Source organism: Drosophila miranda, chromosome XR (assembly GCF_003369915.1).
Source record: "Drosophila miranda strain MSH22 chromosome XR, D.miranda_PacBio2.1, whole genome shotgun sequence".
NCBI classification, from domain to species: Eukaryota; Metazoa; Arthropoda; class Insecta; order Diptera; family Drosophilidae; genus Drosophila; species Drosophila miranda.
The window spans coordinates 45,547,949-45,567,396 of NC_046674.1; the positions used below are offsets into that span (position 1 = coordinate 45,547,949).

The following is a 19,448-nucleotide window of genomic DNA, read 5'->3' on the forward strand; positions in this document are numbered from 1 at the left end:
TATTAGATCTAAGCGAAAACACCTCCTTGTGGTAATAGATGCATTCACTAAGTTTGTCAAATTGTTCCCGGTTAATAGTACCAGCACGCGGGAAGCGAAGGATGCCTTAAGTAAATATTTTGATTTCTATAGTCGCCCTACTAGGATAATATCAGATCGTGGGACCTGTTTCACCTCGTTAGAGTTCTCTAGTTTTCTGCAGGAGAGAGGGATAGAGCACATTAAGGTAGCTACAGGTGCACCGCAGGCGAATGGCCAAGTGGAGCGGGTGAATCGTGTTCTTACTCCTATGTTAGGAAAACTGTCAGAGCCCCTTGAGCAAGCCGATTGGTATAGGTTGATGAGCAAGGTAGAGCACGCCATTAATAACTCCGTTAACAGCAGTACGAAAAAGACACCTAGCACATTGTTATTTGGAATACCCCAGAAAGGACCCGTTGTAGATGAATTAACCGAATACCTAGAGGAGAAGTTAGCGTCAGAACTTAGAGAGTTGGAAACTATAAGAGAAATAGCAAGTGAGAACATACGGTTGTCGCAGAAAAGAAATGAGAAGATGTATGCCCATAAACATAGAGCCCCATTAAAGTATGAACCTGGTGACTATGTAGCAGTCCGGCATGTGGACACAACACCGGGGATCAATAAGAAGTTCGCACCAAAGTATCGAGGACCGTACAGGATCAATAGAGTATTGGATAATGATCGTTATGAGGTTGTCGACATTGAGGACTGTCAGTTGACGCAAATGCCATTCCGAAGTATACTAGAACCAGCAAGGCTTAAACCCTGGGTAGAGTGTAAGGATAAAACAATGGTCTCATGTTGTTAATCGATGAAATAGTATGTTAAGTAAGACAATACCGAATAAGAAATGTTTAACCAACTGTATGCCTTAGTGTGTAGATCGTGGGCGATCTGTAGTCAGGTTGCCCGAATGTAAGATATGAATATTAGTTTATAAGATTTGAATATTAGTTTAAGATTTACTCATCGATAGTATTATAAGAAATACCAATGTACTCGATATATCGATACTTGTCCTCGACAAGTATCGATATGCCAACACACATTCGATTCGAATACGACGATCAAGAAAGAAGAACATATAATAAAACCGTGCTATTAAAAGTTTACATTATTAATTTTTGGGGAGAAGAATTGTTATGATTGCACTCGTGACTCATTTGAGTGCTCACGCCAGTATTGGACAAGGCAACGGATACACTACAGTCTTTTATCACTAACATAACAGTATATAGATGTGCCAGTTCATACAACGAACATAACGCAGGTCAGACCCGAAGCCCATGGGACGCAATATTCTGTGTTCGATGTGCGACATGTTCGTTGTATGAACTGGCATATCTATATACTGTATGGTTAGTGCTTTTATGTTGCAAATATAATAATATAAATAGCAAATATAACGCGAACTATGGTTAACGCCTTCTTAATCTTCAACAATTGAAGCTGGGTTGTTAGAAGCAAAACCTTCGAAGTCCACCAACAATCTTATATTCAGAGCAAGCTTCCATTTCGAGTGCACGTTGTTTGAAGATCAATGAAAAACTAATTAGAAGATCATTGTGACTAAAACATTAAAAATGCGATAAAAAACGAGATAATATAATAAACGGAACTTATTTTAAAGGTACTTTTATTGATTGTTAAAGTACTTGCAAGTTTTTAGAAATTAAGGACGTTATGACACTTTTAAATTATGTTGTGGCGCCAACGGGCGCTATTACCTTTTGGGAGTGGGTGCTATGTCACTTTTAAAAGCGTGACAAGGCCCTTATGACACAAAAATTAGTGTAAAAACGCCCACGGGCGTTATGACATGTACCCCTTACAATAACTTGTCGCTCCAATCACAAAAATCAAGCATTTTTGCTATTTTTAGTGTCTTTTGCAAAATAAAAGAACGAATGTTTGTTCTTTTTATTCCTTTTAAGCAGGGTTTCGCAATTTTTAACACAGCGCTTTATTTTAACGAGGAGATTAAGATAGGCACTACACATTAACCAAGAATGCAATGATCGCAAACATCAATTAAGCTGTTCGTGCATTATCTACATAAACTTGCTTGCATATCTCTGCGTACACTTAGAAAACGAACTACATTTTCATGTTCAGTTGCGGATAACTTTTAATATAAGGCACTTTGGGCAACGATTTTTTTTTTTATAATATTCTTTGCTTATTTATAAACGTATCTACATTTGTAGATCATTGCCAACAACAATGATCCAGAGATATGCGAGCAAGTGTACATGTGACACGCGCACTGTATCTGTCCTCTTCTAACATAACGGTGCTGCGCATCGCCCTATCTTGATTTTCTGTATCGTGGGTCTGTAGTACTAACGAACCACTGCTGCTTCACGGCATATGTACTTTAACCGTTTCGAACTTCCCGACGCATGCTGACACCACTGTGGACCTAAGGTAATGGCTAAACACGTTATGTTTAGCTGGTCTTTCTTCGAATGGTTGCGATCACCACTTCTCGAGATGACCCCAAAGACTCGAACATCGAAAAGATGTTAGCGAACGGAGTCGCAGGAGCCGACCTAACCATCAACTTACAGAAATTCACCAACACCCCATAACAATAAAAAATTAAAAAAAGTTCTTTTCGTTATTATGGTTCCCCAGGAACAATCAATTTCATGAAAATCGTACGATGGGTTAATATTTCCCGAACTGTAGATTTAGGCTACAAGGTGTTGAGGGCCGACTGAAGTTGCATTTATTAGTTTTTCAGAATTGAAAAGATTATTAATACAAAATGTAACATACTCAAAATGCCAATGCTATAATGCTTACTTTATCAGATGGTATGGTTCGGTGCATCTTCTGTGAAGTCAACGGTGCTATTTTTCCTGTAGCGTTGGTGCAATGACGTGAGGTAGCCTCTAAGGTACCTAGAATAGCCACAGATGCTCCAGTCAACGATGGCGTAACTTCTGACGAAGTCATGGCTAGCGGTAGCGAAATATTTGCGAGCTGTTGGTTTGGCTTTACTTGATGCCGCAACGATGATTCTTTTTGCTCTAAAGAGTACGATTTGCGCTGATGCACTGCTGCTATTGTGGCTGCCACATTTGTTGAGGTTGAGGATGATGAGGACTGCAAAAGTAGTTGCGGTGGAGCAATGACAGCAGTTCTCTCATCTACTGATAGAGAGATTGCCGACCCAGCGGCTCCTAATGAAGTTGAAGAAGACACGCTCAAAGATACGGAAAAAGAACGTTTCACATATTGCGATTGCACGTTTTGTTCACTGATGACTATTGCCGTTTTACTCTGAAGATTTTGTGTTGTGGGTGTTTCAACCGATGAGGTTGCCGACATGGCGATAAGTTAAAATGATTTCATTGACACGGCGCAACGACGAGCTAAACACATAAATTATGTTTTATTGAAGAACAGCATTGTTGACGAACATCTAGAAATATATTCAAATAAGTACGTGCACGACTTTATATGGGATCCGCGATATGGGAAACTATGCTAACGACTGTCTTTAAAGACTAAGTATCAAATGGCATTCGATTTCGAAAAATTTCCCAACTTGATATTATTAACCAATTTTATTATGTCGGATTAACATATTTAATACATTTTGATTTTTTTTTTTTTTTTATAAGAGTACAAAGATTATAGACAATTGGGTATTATCAATAAAATAACCGTACAAGTCGACAGCTGTCGACAACAATTTAAATGTATGGTATTTATGTTTGTGACACAAATCTGCATTTATTTGCACATACATATACGGTTAAAACCATATTTTATAGATGTACATACATATTGATATATTATAATCATAAATTGATAGACTTTGTTTTTAATAGATGCTGTGCTTTTACATTATTAAATCTTATTTTATTTATATACTTTTTATAATTTAAACTGTATGCACACATGTACATAGATTCATATCAACATATATGTACATATGTATATTCTATACATTTAGTTAGTGATGACTCGCGACTGCACTATAAATAAACAAAAACAAGGGTGTTGACATTGGTTGGCACTATTTATTTGTATTTCGTTAGTTGTTTCACTTCTTATCCACAAACACATTAAAATTTTTATCATATCTTTGGCATGACCAAATAATTTATTTTCCGATTAATCACAAAGATACTGTGCACACAATTAAGATTTGTAAATAGATATATATGCTGTGATCCCAGAAAATCGATGGAACTATCGATAGTGCGCATTTGATTGGCATTGCAGACTGATAGACTATTCACACTGACGACCATCCACTATCCATTTCGGGGATGGTCCGCAATAGGCTCTGCACACTGAGCCCAACCCGGGGGAATGGTGGGATATTTTTAAAGATGTGAAACTCCAATTCACACTGGCACCATGCGCCATCCGTCAAAAACAGCTGATGCCAATAACAAGTACATTAAATTTGCGCGGAAGATTTATTAATGGGATGATGAAGATGTAACAATTATTTCGGCCGGTTCAACAGAAAAATATGCTGTTGAGAAATGAGCCTCGTAGTTTTCTGGTTCAATGTTCATGTATATTGCGATTGACATATTCATACGCTCATGAGTGTATTGCACCGCTTAAGTAGCTAGTTTTACGCGCATAGCTGTGTTGTTATTGCGCGGGTCCAGAACATAGCTGTAATATTCTCACACGCATGGACAGACCCGCAGCTGCACACGCACACAGCGATGCGTTCCGTTTTTACATTGAGACCGTCGCGTCGAGTCGTATCGCGTGATCTTCCAATTCCCTTTTGCTCAACTTCTTTTCGCGGAGTTGAGTTAGTAGAAATTTCTAGACGAAACCGCCCGCACGCATAGTTCATACCGCCGCATCATAGACAACCCCCGCTATTAATATACACGTTGTAACATAACCGCCAATCTTAAATACTTAATATATGTAAATAAATAAGATCAATATATGAAAAGATTATACAGTCCACTAATTCATAACCATATGCGAACAGAACGATAGCAGCAACAGATACGATCTGCAATCGCAAAATATTGTTTAGACCGTAATGCAAATTATAAACTTATTTATTTTTATTTTTCAGCACTTCCAATAAATCATTCTGGAATTCTGGACCATCTTTTCCTGCCTCATAACATGTTCTTCCTTCTTCCTGTGATGGTCTTTCTGCTCTTCGAGTCGCTCTCTGGCAATCTCTGCCATCCAAGAAGTGTCGTCTTTTTTGATTACTTTAGCGGGGGCCCTTGTTGCCAGAAAATGTGCTGAAGTTACATGATCCGTCCAGATCCAACTCGATAATGTCCGAAAAAACTCATTATTAAAGAATAAATTATGCATAAGATAAAGGATTTACAGAGCATACAAATATTTGTTCTATGTTGTCAGTCGGTATTTGGCCACTGATCGATAGTTATGTTCGTATTGTATTTCGAACTGACTTGTATTTTTTGTTCATTTATGTTACCTCTTTTCATGGACGTACCATAGAATTTGTTTATGCTAATTTGATCAGTTAATTTTTATTTATTTATTTATTTATTAAACTAACAAATTATCTGTTAATAATGGTACTTAATTACAAATGGCGGAAAAAGAGAAGCTAAAAGTTAGCTAAATTTAAGTGATTATAAATATTGCATGCAATTAGTTTAAGAGACAGTTCAAGGGATAGGGTATGGCAGAGGGAGTTATAATTATGGCATAAAACCCTAAAAGGTTCATGAACGGCATAATTAGACCTACATATGGGTAAACGGATAGGCCTAAAAGTACGGGTAGGTCTAAATGGAACGGCCAAGTCAATCAGACCCAAGAGAGTTTGGGTGTCAACAATCCCGAGAAGGAGCTTGTGCACGAACATTACGCCATTGCATATTCTGCGATGGTGCAACGACGGCAGGTCAATAAGATTTAGCCTAGACCGGTAGGGTGGCAAGATTCTACCCGAGTCCCAGTTAAAGTTACGAAGGGCAAAAATTAAAAATTGCTTTTGCACGGATTCAATAACAACCTGCTGCTCTTTATACTGCGGGCTCCACACACAAGAACAATACTCCAATATAGGACGTACTAACGAGATGTACACTTGTTGCGTAACGTACGGGTCGTCAAACTCCTTGGACCAACGCTTGATGAACGCTAAAACACCCTTAGTTTTATTTACAGTTGCAGCTATATGGCTGTTAAAACACATCTTATGATCAAAAAGGACTCCGGGGTCATTTGAACTCGAAATTCGCTCAAGGACATGATTTCCTAGAACATATGAGACAAAATGTGGAGCGCGACGGTAAAATGTCATAAGTTTGCATTTGGAAAGGTTCAGAAAAAGAAGATTAGTTGTACACCACAATAGTAGTTCACTTAGATCCAGTTGAAGGCGTGTGTGCAAATACCAATCAGAGTGAGAAAGACAGATTTTAACATCATCAGCATACATTAGTGTAGTAGAGTATGTTATAACTTGAGGAAGGTCATTCACAAATAAAATAAACAGAAGCGGGCCCAGATGACTTCCCTGTGGCACAGCTGAGGTAACATTAACAGTATTTCACAACACGTTAGAAAACAAAACACGTTGTGTACGGTTAGAGAGATAGGACAAAATCCAATCTAGAAGATTCGTTGGGAACCCTAATAAAGAGAGCTTGTGAATAAGCTGAGCATGGTTCACAGAATCGAATGCCTTGCTGAAGTCCGTAAAAACTACATCCGTCTGCAAACCACTTTGAAAACCACGGTGGATTAGGTTAGAAAACTCATGAAGGTTAGTCGATGTTTAACGATGTCTGAAAAAAAGTAAGCTGCAACAAAGATATTGCAGTTGCCGGGTAACCATGAACTCAAAAAGCTTCGGGATGGCGAAAAGCTTTGCGATACCACGATATTTGATTTTGAACCTTTTTTGTGAAGCGGAATGATGTAGGACTCATTCCAAATTACTGGGAGACAAGACTGTTCCAAAGAGAGGTTGAAGATAAAGGTCAAGGGCTTGCAAAGGGACTGGGCACAGTGTTTTAAAATGCAACTTGGTACTTTATCTGGACCCGCAGAAAACGATATGTCCGTAGATGACAAACCTTCCAGAACAACGCTTTCCTCGAAAATGGGCTGAAAAACGCTGTTAGCTTGAGGTAGCTGGTACGGATACGGAGTGGATGCGTTGTAAATATGAGACGAGTACGTTGCTTGGAAAAAGGTAGCGAATAAATTTGCAATACCAACAGCAGAAACTTTTGTTTTGTTCTGGTAATGAAGGGACGGAGGAAAAGCGTTTGACATACGCTTAGAGTTAACGAACGAATAGAATTGTTTAGGATCACTAAGAATGTTACTACTACATTGTGAAAGGTAATGATTAAAACACTGACTATTAACGGCAAGGAACAGAGAGCGAGCGGAGGAGTATAGAGCTAAGGCCGACGTGAAGCAATTTCTTAACCAATTCAGTACAATTTTCCTGCCGCACATAAATAGGTGGAGGTTTACTTGCTTGGCTTTAGGTGTTTCAGCGAATCTATTGTTCGTGAGCGCCTTATTTAGCACAGTGTTTCCAGATGTTTTGGGTATTTTGGGTGCAATATTTTGCTCAGTTGCTTCAGGGCTAAATTTTCATTTTACTTGCACAAAGTATCGAGCCCAGTCTGTTTTATCGTCCGCCTCCAATGCCAACTCCATCACCATCACCATTGGCGTTTCCTTCTAAACCCGACGAAGTCCCGGAGTGGGGAGTAAAAGTTGCGGTTCCAACCAATCGCGGTCTGGCAACAACGCATCGTCGGAAGCAGTTGATGGTTTCGAGAGTGATCTAGGAAGTTCAAAAGAATATAGACACATTTAGCAAACTAATAGGATCTGCATATTGACCACATCCCGGGAAAACCGTGAGATTTTTTGATAGATGTGAAACCCCGATTCACACTGGCACCATCCGTCAAAAAGCAGCTTATGAGCTTTGGTCTGAATAGTGGAGTTTTCATAATTGTAAATTTTCTATTTTATGGGCTATACCAAAACAATACATATGTGTACATTGTACAATAAACGTTACACTTTGGACTCCCTTTATTGCAGAAACTCTGTTTGGAAGTTGGTTTGGCCTTGGCTGCTTGCAATTTGCTGGAGCTCATCCTAATATTTGTGCTCCTTTTTTTGGACTTCAAGCATTTCCAAACAATCTTCAGAAGATTCCAGTTTTCCAGTTTATAAGGCGGCGATCAACCACCACGAACTTGTTAGAGTTTACCTCTTTCATTATTAAAGGCTTTCAATGTAACTTACAGACGGATGTTATTTACACCGACTTTAGTAAAGCATTCGACTCTGTAAACCATTCCCTTTTAGCACATGAACTTGATCTTTTAGGGTTTCCGCCCAACCTCCTGAGATGGATAACTAGCTACCTTTGTTCCTGGTCTCAAAGAGTCCTCTTCAAAAACTCCCTATCTTCCAAAGGTTTCTTCGGGAGTACCACAGGGCAGACATCTAGGCCCCTTACTCTTCACACTCTTTATTAATGACTTGCCTTCAGTATTAACATACTCTCGAGTACTTATGTATGCGGTTGATGTTAAACTCTGTGTCCAGTACAAGGACATTTCTTTACATTCTCGCTTGCAATCCGATCTCAATAGCTTTCAGTCATGGTGTTGTGCAAACTTGTTACACCTTAATGCCTCGAAATGCAAAGTTATGACATTTCATCGTTCTAGCCCTTTGTTGGCTCCCTACACCCTATTTGGTGGTTCTCTTGAGAGAATTACCCTGGTGGATGATCTGGGTGTTATGTTAGACCCCAAGTTAAAGTTTTCCGAACACATTTCTACCATGGTAAATAAGGCCATGGGCGTGCTTGGGTTTATAAAGAGGTGGTCAAAGGAATTTGACGACCCCTATATAACAAAGACTCTCTATACCTCGCTTGTTCGTCCGATCTTAGAATACGGCTCCTGTGTATGGTGCCCTCAGTACAAAGTACACCAGGACCGTATAGAATCAGTACAGAAAAACTGATTACTCTTTGCTCTGCGGGGCCTTAACTGGGATGCGGGTGTAAGACTCCCATCTTACTCTAGTAGACTACTATTAGTAAACCTCCCATCCTTAGTTAACCGTAGAAAAATGCTTGGTGTGATATTTATGCACAACTTGATCAGGGGTGACATAGACAGCCCTGATCTGTTGAGCCGCATAAACTTCACGATTCCTATTAGACTGACTAGAAATTTTATACCGTTGTTCCTTCCACTTTGTAGATCGAATTATTCCTTGCATGAACCGTTTAGGGTCTTATGCTCGGATTATAATTCCCTCTACCATATTATATCCACCACTAATTCTCTTCCTCTTATTAAATTATTAATCCTTACACACCTTTCTATTAATTAGTAACTGTAGTGGTATTTGTATTTTGATTGGATGCTTAGTTTCTTAGTAAGTTTAGTACTAATTTTCCTCGAATGTTAGTCTAATAGCTATCTTTCTTGCATGTTCGCGTTTGGTTCGGCTACGCACCGCGCGTCATGCGGCAGCGCCCCTCGGTCGGTTGGGCGGGAGGAGGGCTGCGTTTTGCCTGGGATCCGCGCGTAACAGCCTTCTGCTGGTGTCACACGGGCCACTTGACGGTGCAGCAACTGCATCGCCTCTTGAAAGATGCAGTCATTGCATGTCAACGTCCAAAGATTAATCCGCTTTGGTGCGGCGTGACGCAGTAATATCATGCCAAGTGTTTGTAGCAAGATTTTCCATCTTCGCTTTCCACTCAAACCTGCGTGTATTTGTTTTTGACTGGCTATAAGAAATGAATATAAAACATGAACATACATACATATATATATTTATTAAAGTTATCAACACCAGATTCTGCTCGTTTTATTTTGTATTGTGTTTTGTTTTGTTTTTTTTTTTTGGCTATGCAACATTTGATATTTAAAATAAGGTTTGAAACATATCAAGGCGTGAACAATTTTTTATTGCCATTCATTGTGTAGAATTTTGCGGGATTACTTTCTTTTAGTTTAAATGCCTTTAATTATGCTCGGGACAACGGGGATTCACAAGGTGAACCAGAGAACGAAAACGACATTTTCTAATCAATTCGATATTGCGACTCTCTTTGAGTTTATTTTTCTGCCAGACTATACTCCGGCGTATGTTGCTCAACATCGTTATGTTGCTTTATAAGTGTGAATGCAAATGTAAATATGTTAGGCGGTAACGACTTCTTTGTCTCTTCTTATTTCATTTCAATTTATTTCTAATTTAAATCTAACAGTTGCATCGACTGCTGTATCGACATTCCTGCCACCCTTGACGACAGCATGTCGGTCTGCAATCTGAGGGTAGCTGAGACAATTTGTGAATTGAGCGCTTAATTACGCCCCCTCCTGTCCGCACCTCGGCCACTCTGACATTTCCATCCGCTCCTGATCACCCTGCCGGTGATTCACCGCTGCGGCGTTGTGTGGTCTTCGTGGACCAACACCATGGCTCCGACGGCGATTTTAGGTTCTGGTGTTTGCCAATTGCTGCGACGCTGCACACTGTCGATGTAGTCCTTTGACCAGGCCTGTGTAGCATATTGGATATTACCAAACCTTCACGGAAGGCTGAGCAGGTGATGGTTCGTCTCCCGTCCGGGCACGTGCTTGTTCCGGCTTCCGTCTCATCGGCAAGAAATGGGGGGGTTTTTATTTCCCAGAACGGACGGGACACAGCTCAACTCCAACAATCATAATACTGATACAGTAACGTTCATTAAAATTTCACGTGCAAGCGAAGTATCGACACAAATATGTACAAGAGCAAATACACCTAACTACACACACACGGACACATACACACATACAAGTCGTGCCACGGTGTTGTTGTGACCACTCATGCCCACCCTACCATGATCACCGCTCCCGGTTCATCCGGTGATCCCATAAAGAAGGCTCTTACAGCCTCCTATCCAACCCCATTACCCTCCTTTGCCCAGCATGGTCCCCGCATATAGAACTCTAGCCCCGATTCATGTTAAATCCTATATTTCATATTGAGCAATAGCACATGCATCGCACTAGTAAACTAATAAATGATTAACTCTTAATAATACACTTTAGATTGAAATTTTACTTACAAATTGAAAGAAGGGAAGGGTACATATCTCCAGCTTTTATGTTAGGCAAATAGATAATAATAATAAATAAATATGCAAAGGGGAATGTAAAAACTGTGCGCCGCGATCGTTATGGCAGGTCAGTTATTCAAGTGCATTAGCGAAAGCAACCGCAAGTAGAAAGCATAAAAGAACGTCAGAGCGACCAGCCTCGCATCTTCCCTTTTGTGCCTTGTTCTTAAGAGGGCTGGTTCTTATGCGCGGCGTAAGCGCTTATGGTTGCCAGCAGGGCATAAGGGAGAGCGCACAGCCTCTCTTAAGCGACGAAGCCCCTGACTACGTGAGGTTTTTTTTTTTTTTTGGTCATGCAATAAATAGTTGCTCATAACAAACAAACTCCAATGTTTTATCTTTATGTTTTGGGATCACTTACGGCCTTCCTTTGATTTGTTTTAATAAATGCGTTGAAACAGCGATGAAAGCGCTTCCATGGACTGCGGCAACGTTCCTAAAACGAAAGCTAGAGAAATACTTTTACAAAGAAAACTCACGCTCTCCTCTGCCGTTTAACCGTTGTTCACTTTCGCCCTGTCACACATTCCACTTGCTATTTCTTCCGAACAGAATTTAAAAACACAACCAAAAGAAATTTACTAAGCTAATTACACTAATGACACTATAGCATAAAAATAGGAATCAGCGGTTACACTGATGGATATAAAAAAAAAACGACAGTCGTTGCCGCCGGCTTCACATCTGGGCACTCCTCGGCACTTCGTATGGGGAAACGAAAATAGGTCGAGACCCAGATCTATATTTCGGGTAGAAATTGGCTGACCGTTTACATAGCTTTAATAATTTCCGCAGAATTGGACGGCCTCCAATATATCGCGGGTCCGTGACACATAAGTGGCTCGCGCCCGCAAAGCGACTGATGAGCCGATCTTTTACGCCTCCCGCTTTGTGCTGCTCGGCCTAGCGCTGGGAATTTTTGGTACGGAGCTGTAGTTGGGCGAGGAGCATAAGTCCCTTGCCGCGGGCGGAGGCCCTAATATCGGGGAAATTGTTGTTGCGAGCTTTCGTATTGGGGTTCAGACAGGTACCCAAACGATTGCCCGAAGTTTAAGCCGGTACTAACCGCCAATCTGAAAAATTAATTTCCTACAATAAAAAAAAAGCACTACCCTACGCCACGAGTGTATGTGGTGTATATTAGCGACGCTGAAATACATACCAATTGAGATTGGCACTTAACACACTTTTACTTTATAAACGCACAATATTTCTTTCCTTTTGCTGTATTCAGCTGTTAAGATCTTTTCCCGGTTTTTATTCCTCTTTTTTTTTCTTTATACTTGGACTGGACAAAAATAGCACGTCTGTCTTCGCCAACAGTTTTTCTTCCAAGAGACCGAGGCTAGATCTGCACAGTCTGAGACCCCCCAGTACAGCGTTAAACTTGAGAATCCTCCATTTTCGAATTGACGCCGTAATTATTTTACAAGTTTCAACTCAAAAAACAGAAAAAAAACCGCTCTCCTTCGTTTACCTTTTAACTTGAATTGAGGCGGCAAAGTTGAGTAACCTAGGGAGACCAATATCCCTTCTTGGTACTTTTCCAAATGTTCCCTTTTGTGGATCCCAGTATTTATACCTTTTTTTTTTTATACGTTACTCTTTCAAACCACTTCAAATCCCCCCTACCAAAATCACACTTTGGGGAAGAAGGACCAAAAGGGTGATTCCCACTTAGAGCGATTTTTAACCATGGTGCTACTGTTTGATATCTTTGGCATGGAATTTGCCGATCAGACGTCCTTGCAAATCCTCTAGCTCGTAATAGGCTTGACCCAACTGTCGCCTTACCCGGGACTTCACAAAAACGGGAGCCAACTTGGCATTAAATCCTTTCACGAAATTACTTTGCTGGAAATTTCGACGGTAAACCTCCTGTCCCACTCTGAATGATACCTCCTTACTTCGAAGGTTATACGTCTTTTCATTTCGTTCGTGCTGAGCCCTCATTGCCTCCTTTGCCGTGCCACGCATCAGGTCAAATGAGTCGTCCCTAGAAAAATGCACCCAACGATCTTCTAACATCTCTAGCTGCCTCAACAACTGATACGTGGTACCATTCGTGATCATCTGTTGCCCAAACGGTATGGACTCGCCTTTACGGCACTGTGCACAGCCGATCTTAACGCACATGCTACACTGCTGAGCTGCTCATCCCAGTTACCTTGGTCAGTATTTATGTAGGCTTTGATTGCTGCCAAGATAGATCTGTTAACTCGCTCGGACGCGTTAGCCTGCGGAGCGTAAACGGCGGTGTAAGCGTGCTCTATGCCATACTTCTGAAGCAAGGAGTTGAATGCATGGGACTTAAATTGGACGCCGTTGTCCGAGACTAGCTTTTCCGGCACTCCAAAGCAGTGAAATAATTGTTCCTCAATGTATGGTACGATGGCGTCGGCGGTAAATTTTTCTTACGGGTTTAATAAACGGAAATTTGGAAAAATGATCTAACACCACAAATATCCCGACATTCCCACTACGACTTCTAGGATACGGTCCCAGAAAATCTACGTAGAGCTTCTGGAAGAACCGTTCTGTTTCCCCCGTTTTTGCTAGTGGCGGTCTTAAAGGTCTATTTGGATGCTTAGTACACTTACAAATTTCACACCGGTTTATGAACTCTTTGACATCTTTTAACAACGTCGGCCAATAATAGTAGCGCCGAACCTTTTCGAGCGTTTTATTTATGCCTCCGTGTGCAGATAGGGCGTGCTCGTGGGCCATTTTCAGGACCGAATCTATGAGCCCCTTGGGAATCCAAATTTTCCAACAGAGTTCATCCGCTACCCTTTCGCCTGTTGCTTGCTCGGTGCGACGATATATATGCCTGCCTACCACCTTTACATCTGGCATCTGAGCCTGACTACTCGCTACTTTAGCCCTAAGGGAAACGTAATCCGTCGAACTAAAGTGCTCCGACTCCAAATCGATCCTTTCTTCTGGTTCGATCTCTGACAAATCTGGGGAAAAGACCCGAGACAAGGCGTCTGGAACGATGTTTCGAGACCCTTTTCGGTGGCTAATATTAAAGGAATACCCCTGAAGCTTCAAAGCCCATCTGGCCAGTCTGCTACTCAGATCTGATTGGGACATCAGCCACTTCAAGGAGGCATGGTCGGTTATCACCGTAAATTGATGTCCCTCTACATAAGCGCGAAATTTCTTGATGCTCAGAATGGCAGCTAAGCATTCCTTTTCCGTCACCGAGTAAGCACGTTGGCACTTATTCAATTTTCGTGACATAAACGCAATTGGTACTTCATCGCCCTCTTCGTTTATCTGCATCAGTACCCCTCCTACTCCTGAGTGACTAGCGTCGCAGTGGATAAAGAAAGGCTTTTCAAAATTCGGTGTGTGTAAGACGGGAGCTTCACACATTGAGTTCTTCAGAGCTGTGAATGCAGCTTCTGCTTCTTCGGACCAAATGAACTGGCGTTTCTGCTTCAGGGCGTCCGTCAGAGGCGCCGCAATAGCCGCAAAATTCTTTATAAATTTGTGGTACCATCCCGTCATACCCAAGAATCGACGCAACTGTTTCACCGACTTCGGAGCAGGATATTCCTTAATGGCCTCTATTTTGTCCAAGTCCATGCCTATAATACCGTGACCCACTACATGCCCCAGATAGCGGACCTCAGGCACACAGAACTTGCTCTTCTGTATATTAATTGTAAGCCCCGCTGCAGACAGCTTCTCTGCTAATACTTTTAACACACTCAGATGCCTTTCAAAGGTGTCTGACACTATAAGCAGGTCATCCAAGTATATAAACACTCCGTTTCGAAGATTGGCTGGAATAATGCGGTCCATAAGTTTGGACATAGTAGACGGCGCATTGGTAAGCCCAAACGGCATAACTTTAAACTGGTAAAGCGGCCGTCCAGGCACTGTGAATGCTGTTTTATCCCTAGAACCTTCTTCTAGCGGTATTTGCCAGTAGGCATCTTTCAGGTCGAGGCTAGTTATGTATTCTGCCTTTGGTAACCGGCTTAAGATCCCATCTATGAGCGGCATGGGATACGCGTCCTTCCGAGTCACCTCGTTCACCTTGCGGCTGTCTATACAAAGACGAACCTTCTCCGGCTTCCGGACGAGTACTACCGGACAAGACCACGCACTGTTGGATTCTTCGATGACTCCTAGCGCTAACATGCGATCCAACTCCTCATACATTAATTTCTCGATAGCTGGGGACACTGCATAGTGTCGTTGTTTTGTGGGCTTTGCCTCCCCTACATCTATTACATGGGACAACAACGTGGTTTTTCCTAAACCATTATCCGCGAAAGACGGAAGACACTGAATGGTTCTATTCAGTTGTTCTCGTTGCACCTCCGATAAAGGACGTTGGTTTTCTGGCTTCCACACCTCATCGCAATGGTTCACCGTGTCATTAGCACTTCCTTGTGGATACAAATCGGCTGGCAATAAGCCAAATTCGGTCCAAAAGTTAATGCCCAGATACAGAGGCTGCGTTAGGGTTGGAACGATGTATAGGGTAACAGACCTGGTAACACCTTTATAGCCCACTTCCGCTTTAAGCTTCCCCACCACTCTCTGAGACTGCCCACCCGCTGTCCGAACTGTGGATGTCATAGGCATAAATTGAAATTGGCTTTCAAGCAGCTCGCTGGCCAAATCTCCACCAATGCAACTAATAGATGCCCCTGTATCCATTAATCCAACAAGCTTTCTGTCTAATAATGTGACCTCTGCATATGGCCTGAGATCTTCTGATATTATTGACGATACCAGAGCTTTTTTCTCTAACTTTAGATTTCTGACAAATTCTTCCCGACGTACTTTAGCTCGTGCCTTCCGTTTAGACTCCCTATCCTCTTTTTCTTCCTGTGTTATTTTCTTATTATCTATGGTTAAATTATTGTTTACTATTGGGATTGGGAATTGCGTAGCAGCTTCTATCGCTACTCGGTGTTCGTCGCTTTGGACGCTGATGGTCTGCGTGCACTTTTCAAGGGTGCACGCACTTGGGTGTTTTTTGTTGCTTGGCATTTTTGGCACGACGGCTTGTAAGTGTCAGGCTGGCCACACCCATAGCAAAAAACTACTCGCTCTGCTACGCAATCCTGGTAGCGATGACCATTACCACGGCAGTTCCAACAGACTAAGTTGAACGCTGCTATCTCCCCATCACTTTCGTCTGACTCCTCTTGCCCTGGGCTTTCTACCGCGTGAACCAACCGTCTTGGTGCTGGTCGTGGTCTAGCCACCGGATCTTTACCAACAGTTTGCATGAACAGTTCCCGAGTCTTCACCAAGTGTCTTAACTGTGCAATGCTAAAGATCTTTTCATATAGCAGTTCATGCTGTATCTCCGGCAATAAATTGGATCGGAGTGACTCCATCAGGGAACCTTCTGACAAGGGCGTTGTCAGGGTATCTGCCAGTCGGACAATCGCTTCGTAGAACTCATCAAATGATTCGTTCTCCTTCTGCTTCCTTCGGTCTATTGCAGCTCGAATGTTGACGTCTGTCCTCGCATCCGTGAATCGTACTAACAATGAAGATTTAAGGTCGGCCCAAACGACCGTCCTAACACTCTTATGGTAGCGCCAATACCAGTCACTGGCACTTCCCTCAAAGAGATTGCTCACGTATCTCGAAAGCAACTCGAAATTCCCGTCCAATGTTTGGATCGTGAGCGCTTCTACCCGATAAATGAAATCGTCGACGGAAATTCCAGTCCGCCCAGAGAACCTAAGCTTCCAATTGACTAAAATTTGACAAACACGCTCTGGTCGAATATCCACACTCATGGGGGAATTCCTGCTGGCTGTTTCGAAACCCTGAAACCCGGGCAAAGGTGTCGGCCGTCGTGCCGATCCTTCTCCAGCTTGGTTATCCCTCGAAGGAACATCCGCTGTATTTGCCAATTGGCCCATGAGAGAGCTGAGAATACCTTGAAAACCATTAGCGATCGCATTGCTTAGCATCTCGGTTTGTGTCAACGAGGCTTTAGCCATGGCTTCGGCTATCATTCGCTGAAGCTCGTTACTAGGCGGCGGAGCTACCACCACTGGCGGACCAGCTTTCCTAGTTTGCGGCTGATTGGCCGAAGCAGACGTCGAAGCTCCCTGTGGAGCCCCCACATGGGCTTTATTCCTTGTATCAGGCATTTTTGGTACCAATAAGGTTCCGACGGTATCCCCAGCAGTTTCGTCTAATAAATTCAACGTCGATGACTGAAAAGACGTTTTGCAGACAGGACAAACCTTCTTAGAACCCACTTGTGCGCCAAAACAGGCCTTATGGAAAGTGTGACCACAAGACGTGGTAAGGAGCTGAGCCAAATATTCCACCTGAGCCTGGCAGATCAAGCAAACACTTTCTTGTAATTCTTCGTCTGCTAAATTCTCGCAACTGCCAAATACGGGCATAATATAAAATATAAAATATAATAATAAAGTAATTAAATAGATAAATAAAATTTAAGAAATTAATAAAAAAAAAAAAAAATACAGTATCAAACAAAAAAAACAATCTGCTAGGACCATGCTTAAGACAAAGGGAATAATAGGGTATATCTATGTGTGTGTATGTGTATGATGTTTCCCATGTACTACATTTACTCAACTACATGCATAAAGAAATTAATAATAACCCACAACTCGTAGCTATAGGCGGTCCGGGTCTTTCGCGGTGGGTAATAGTTTTATACCACGTTTCCATCCAACGATACCAGATACCCAGCCCGATGAGTATGAGTCCATTCACAACTCCTTCCTGGAAAATTGAGGCCTTTCACCCACCGTTCCTGATCGGATAATCCAAACCGGAAAAAAAGGAGCATTCCTCCAGCATTGGCCAGAAGGAACAGGAAGGAAAGGAAGACAAACGAATAAAGAAAGAAAGAACGAAACGAATAGTAATAAGCTCGAAGCATCGGGGTGGTACCGGTGTTATATGTACTCATCATTCCGGCCTGCATCCTAGGAGCCCGCTTGGTCACTTACAACGGTGGCAATAGTTTAATAACCCACTGCGCTGATCCAGCATAAAGTGATAAAGCCAAAACAAACAAAACAGAATGACAACTAGAAAGACACATCTGTCCCGATACTGGTTGGGAATGTAAGGTCACATCTACATTCCACAATTTTCACAATCATTTGGGCCTTGCCGGTTTGTTGTCAGTTGCGACAACTCGGGCCCCACGTTGGGCGCCAAATAATAAACTAACTGTAGCATATTGGATATTACCAAACCTTCACGGAAGGCTGAGCAGGTGATGGTTCGTCTCCCGTCCGGGCACGTGCTTGTTCCGGCTTCCGTCTCATCGGCAAGAAATGGGGGGTTTTTATTTCCCAGAACGGACGGGACACAGCTCAACTCCAACAATCATAATACTGATACAGTAACGTTCATTAAAATTTCACGTGCAAGCGAAGTATCGACACAAATATGTACAAGAGCAAATACACCTAACTACACACACACGGACACATACACACATACAAGTCGTGCCACGGTGTTGTTGTGACCACTCATGCCCACCCTACCATGATCACCGCTCCCGGTTCATCCGGTGATCCCATAAAGAAGGCTCTTACAGCCTCCTATCCAACCCCATTACCCTCCTTTGCCCAGCATGGTCCCCGCATATAGAACTCTAGCCCCGATTCATGTTAAATCCTATATTTCATATTGAGCAATAGCACATGCATCGCACTAGTAAACTAATAAATGATTAACTCTTAATAATACACTTTAGATTGAAATTTTACTTACAAATTGAAAGAAGGGAAGGGTACATATCTCCAGCTTTTATGTTAGGCAAATAGATAATAATAATAAATAAATATGCAAAGGGGAATGTAAAAACTGTGCGCCGCGATCGTTATGGCAGGTCAGTTATTCAAGTGCATTAGCGAAAGCAACCGCAAGTAGAAAGCATAAAAGAACGTCAGAGCGACCAGCCTCGCATCTTCCCTTTTGTGCCTTGTTCTTAAGAGGGCTGGTTCTTATGCGCGGCGTAAGCGCTTATGGTTGCCAGCAGGGCATAAGGGAGAGCGCACAGCCTCTCTTAAGCGACGAAGCCCCTGACTACGTGAGGTTTTTTTTTTTTTTTGGTCATGCAATAAATAGTTGCTCATAACAAACAAACTCCAATGTTTTATCTTTATGTTTTGGGATCACTTACGGCCTTCCTTTGATTTGTTTTAATAAATGCGTTGAAACAGCGATGAAAGCGCTTCCATGGACTGCGGCAACGTTCCTAAAACGAAAGCTGGAGAAATACTTT

At 42.1% G+C, this 19,448-nt stretch overlaps 1 protein-coding gene and 2 long non-coding RNA genes across 11 annotated transcripts in view; all 3 read right to left on the reverse strand.

The window, feature by feature from the left end:
• Nucleotides 1–4,220, reverse strand: part of LOC117186459 — a 344,253-nt gene extending 340,033 nt beyond the window's left edge. The window contains exons 1-2 of one of the 8 annotated variants that reach the window (XM_033387321.1): nt 4,134–4,215; nt 2,833–3,454 (exon numbers count right to left, since the gene is read on the reverse strand). In XM_033387321.1, the coding sequence (XP_033243212.1) occupies nt 2,833–3,360 (528 nt within the window). In that variant the 5' untranslated portion in view covers nt 3,361–3,454; nt 4,134–4,215. Of the gene's footprint in view, nt 1–2,832; nt 3,766–3,909 lie in introns of those variants that run through there. The other 7 variants (XM_033387319.1, XM_033387318.1, XM_033387322.1 and 4 more) reach the window with 7 other exon arrangements.
• Nucleotides 4,221–11,022: 6,802 nt separating this feature from the next.
• LOC117186549 lies at nt 11,023–12,608 on the reverse strand. Of its 2 annotated transcripts, XR_004471566.1 has the most exons (3): nt 12,345–12,605; nt 11,544–12,255; nt 11,023–11,446 (listed from the first exon to the last, which is right to left on the reverse strand). It is a non-coding gene; the product is annotated as an uncharacterized LOC117186549 (long non-coding RNA). The 2 variants fall into 2 exon arrangements; XR_004471565.1 differs by having other exon boundaries at nt 11,023–12,255; nt 12,345–12,608.
• Nucleotides 12,609–18,825: 6,217 nt separating this feature from the next.
• LOC117186545 lies at nt 18,826–19,448 on the reverse strand. Its single transcript, XR_004471562.1, has 2 exons — nt 19,347–19,448; nt 18,826–19,249 (listed from the first exon to the last, which is right to left on the reverse strand). It is a non-coding gene; the product is annotated as an uncharacterized LOC117186545 (long non-coding RNA).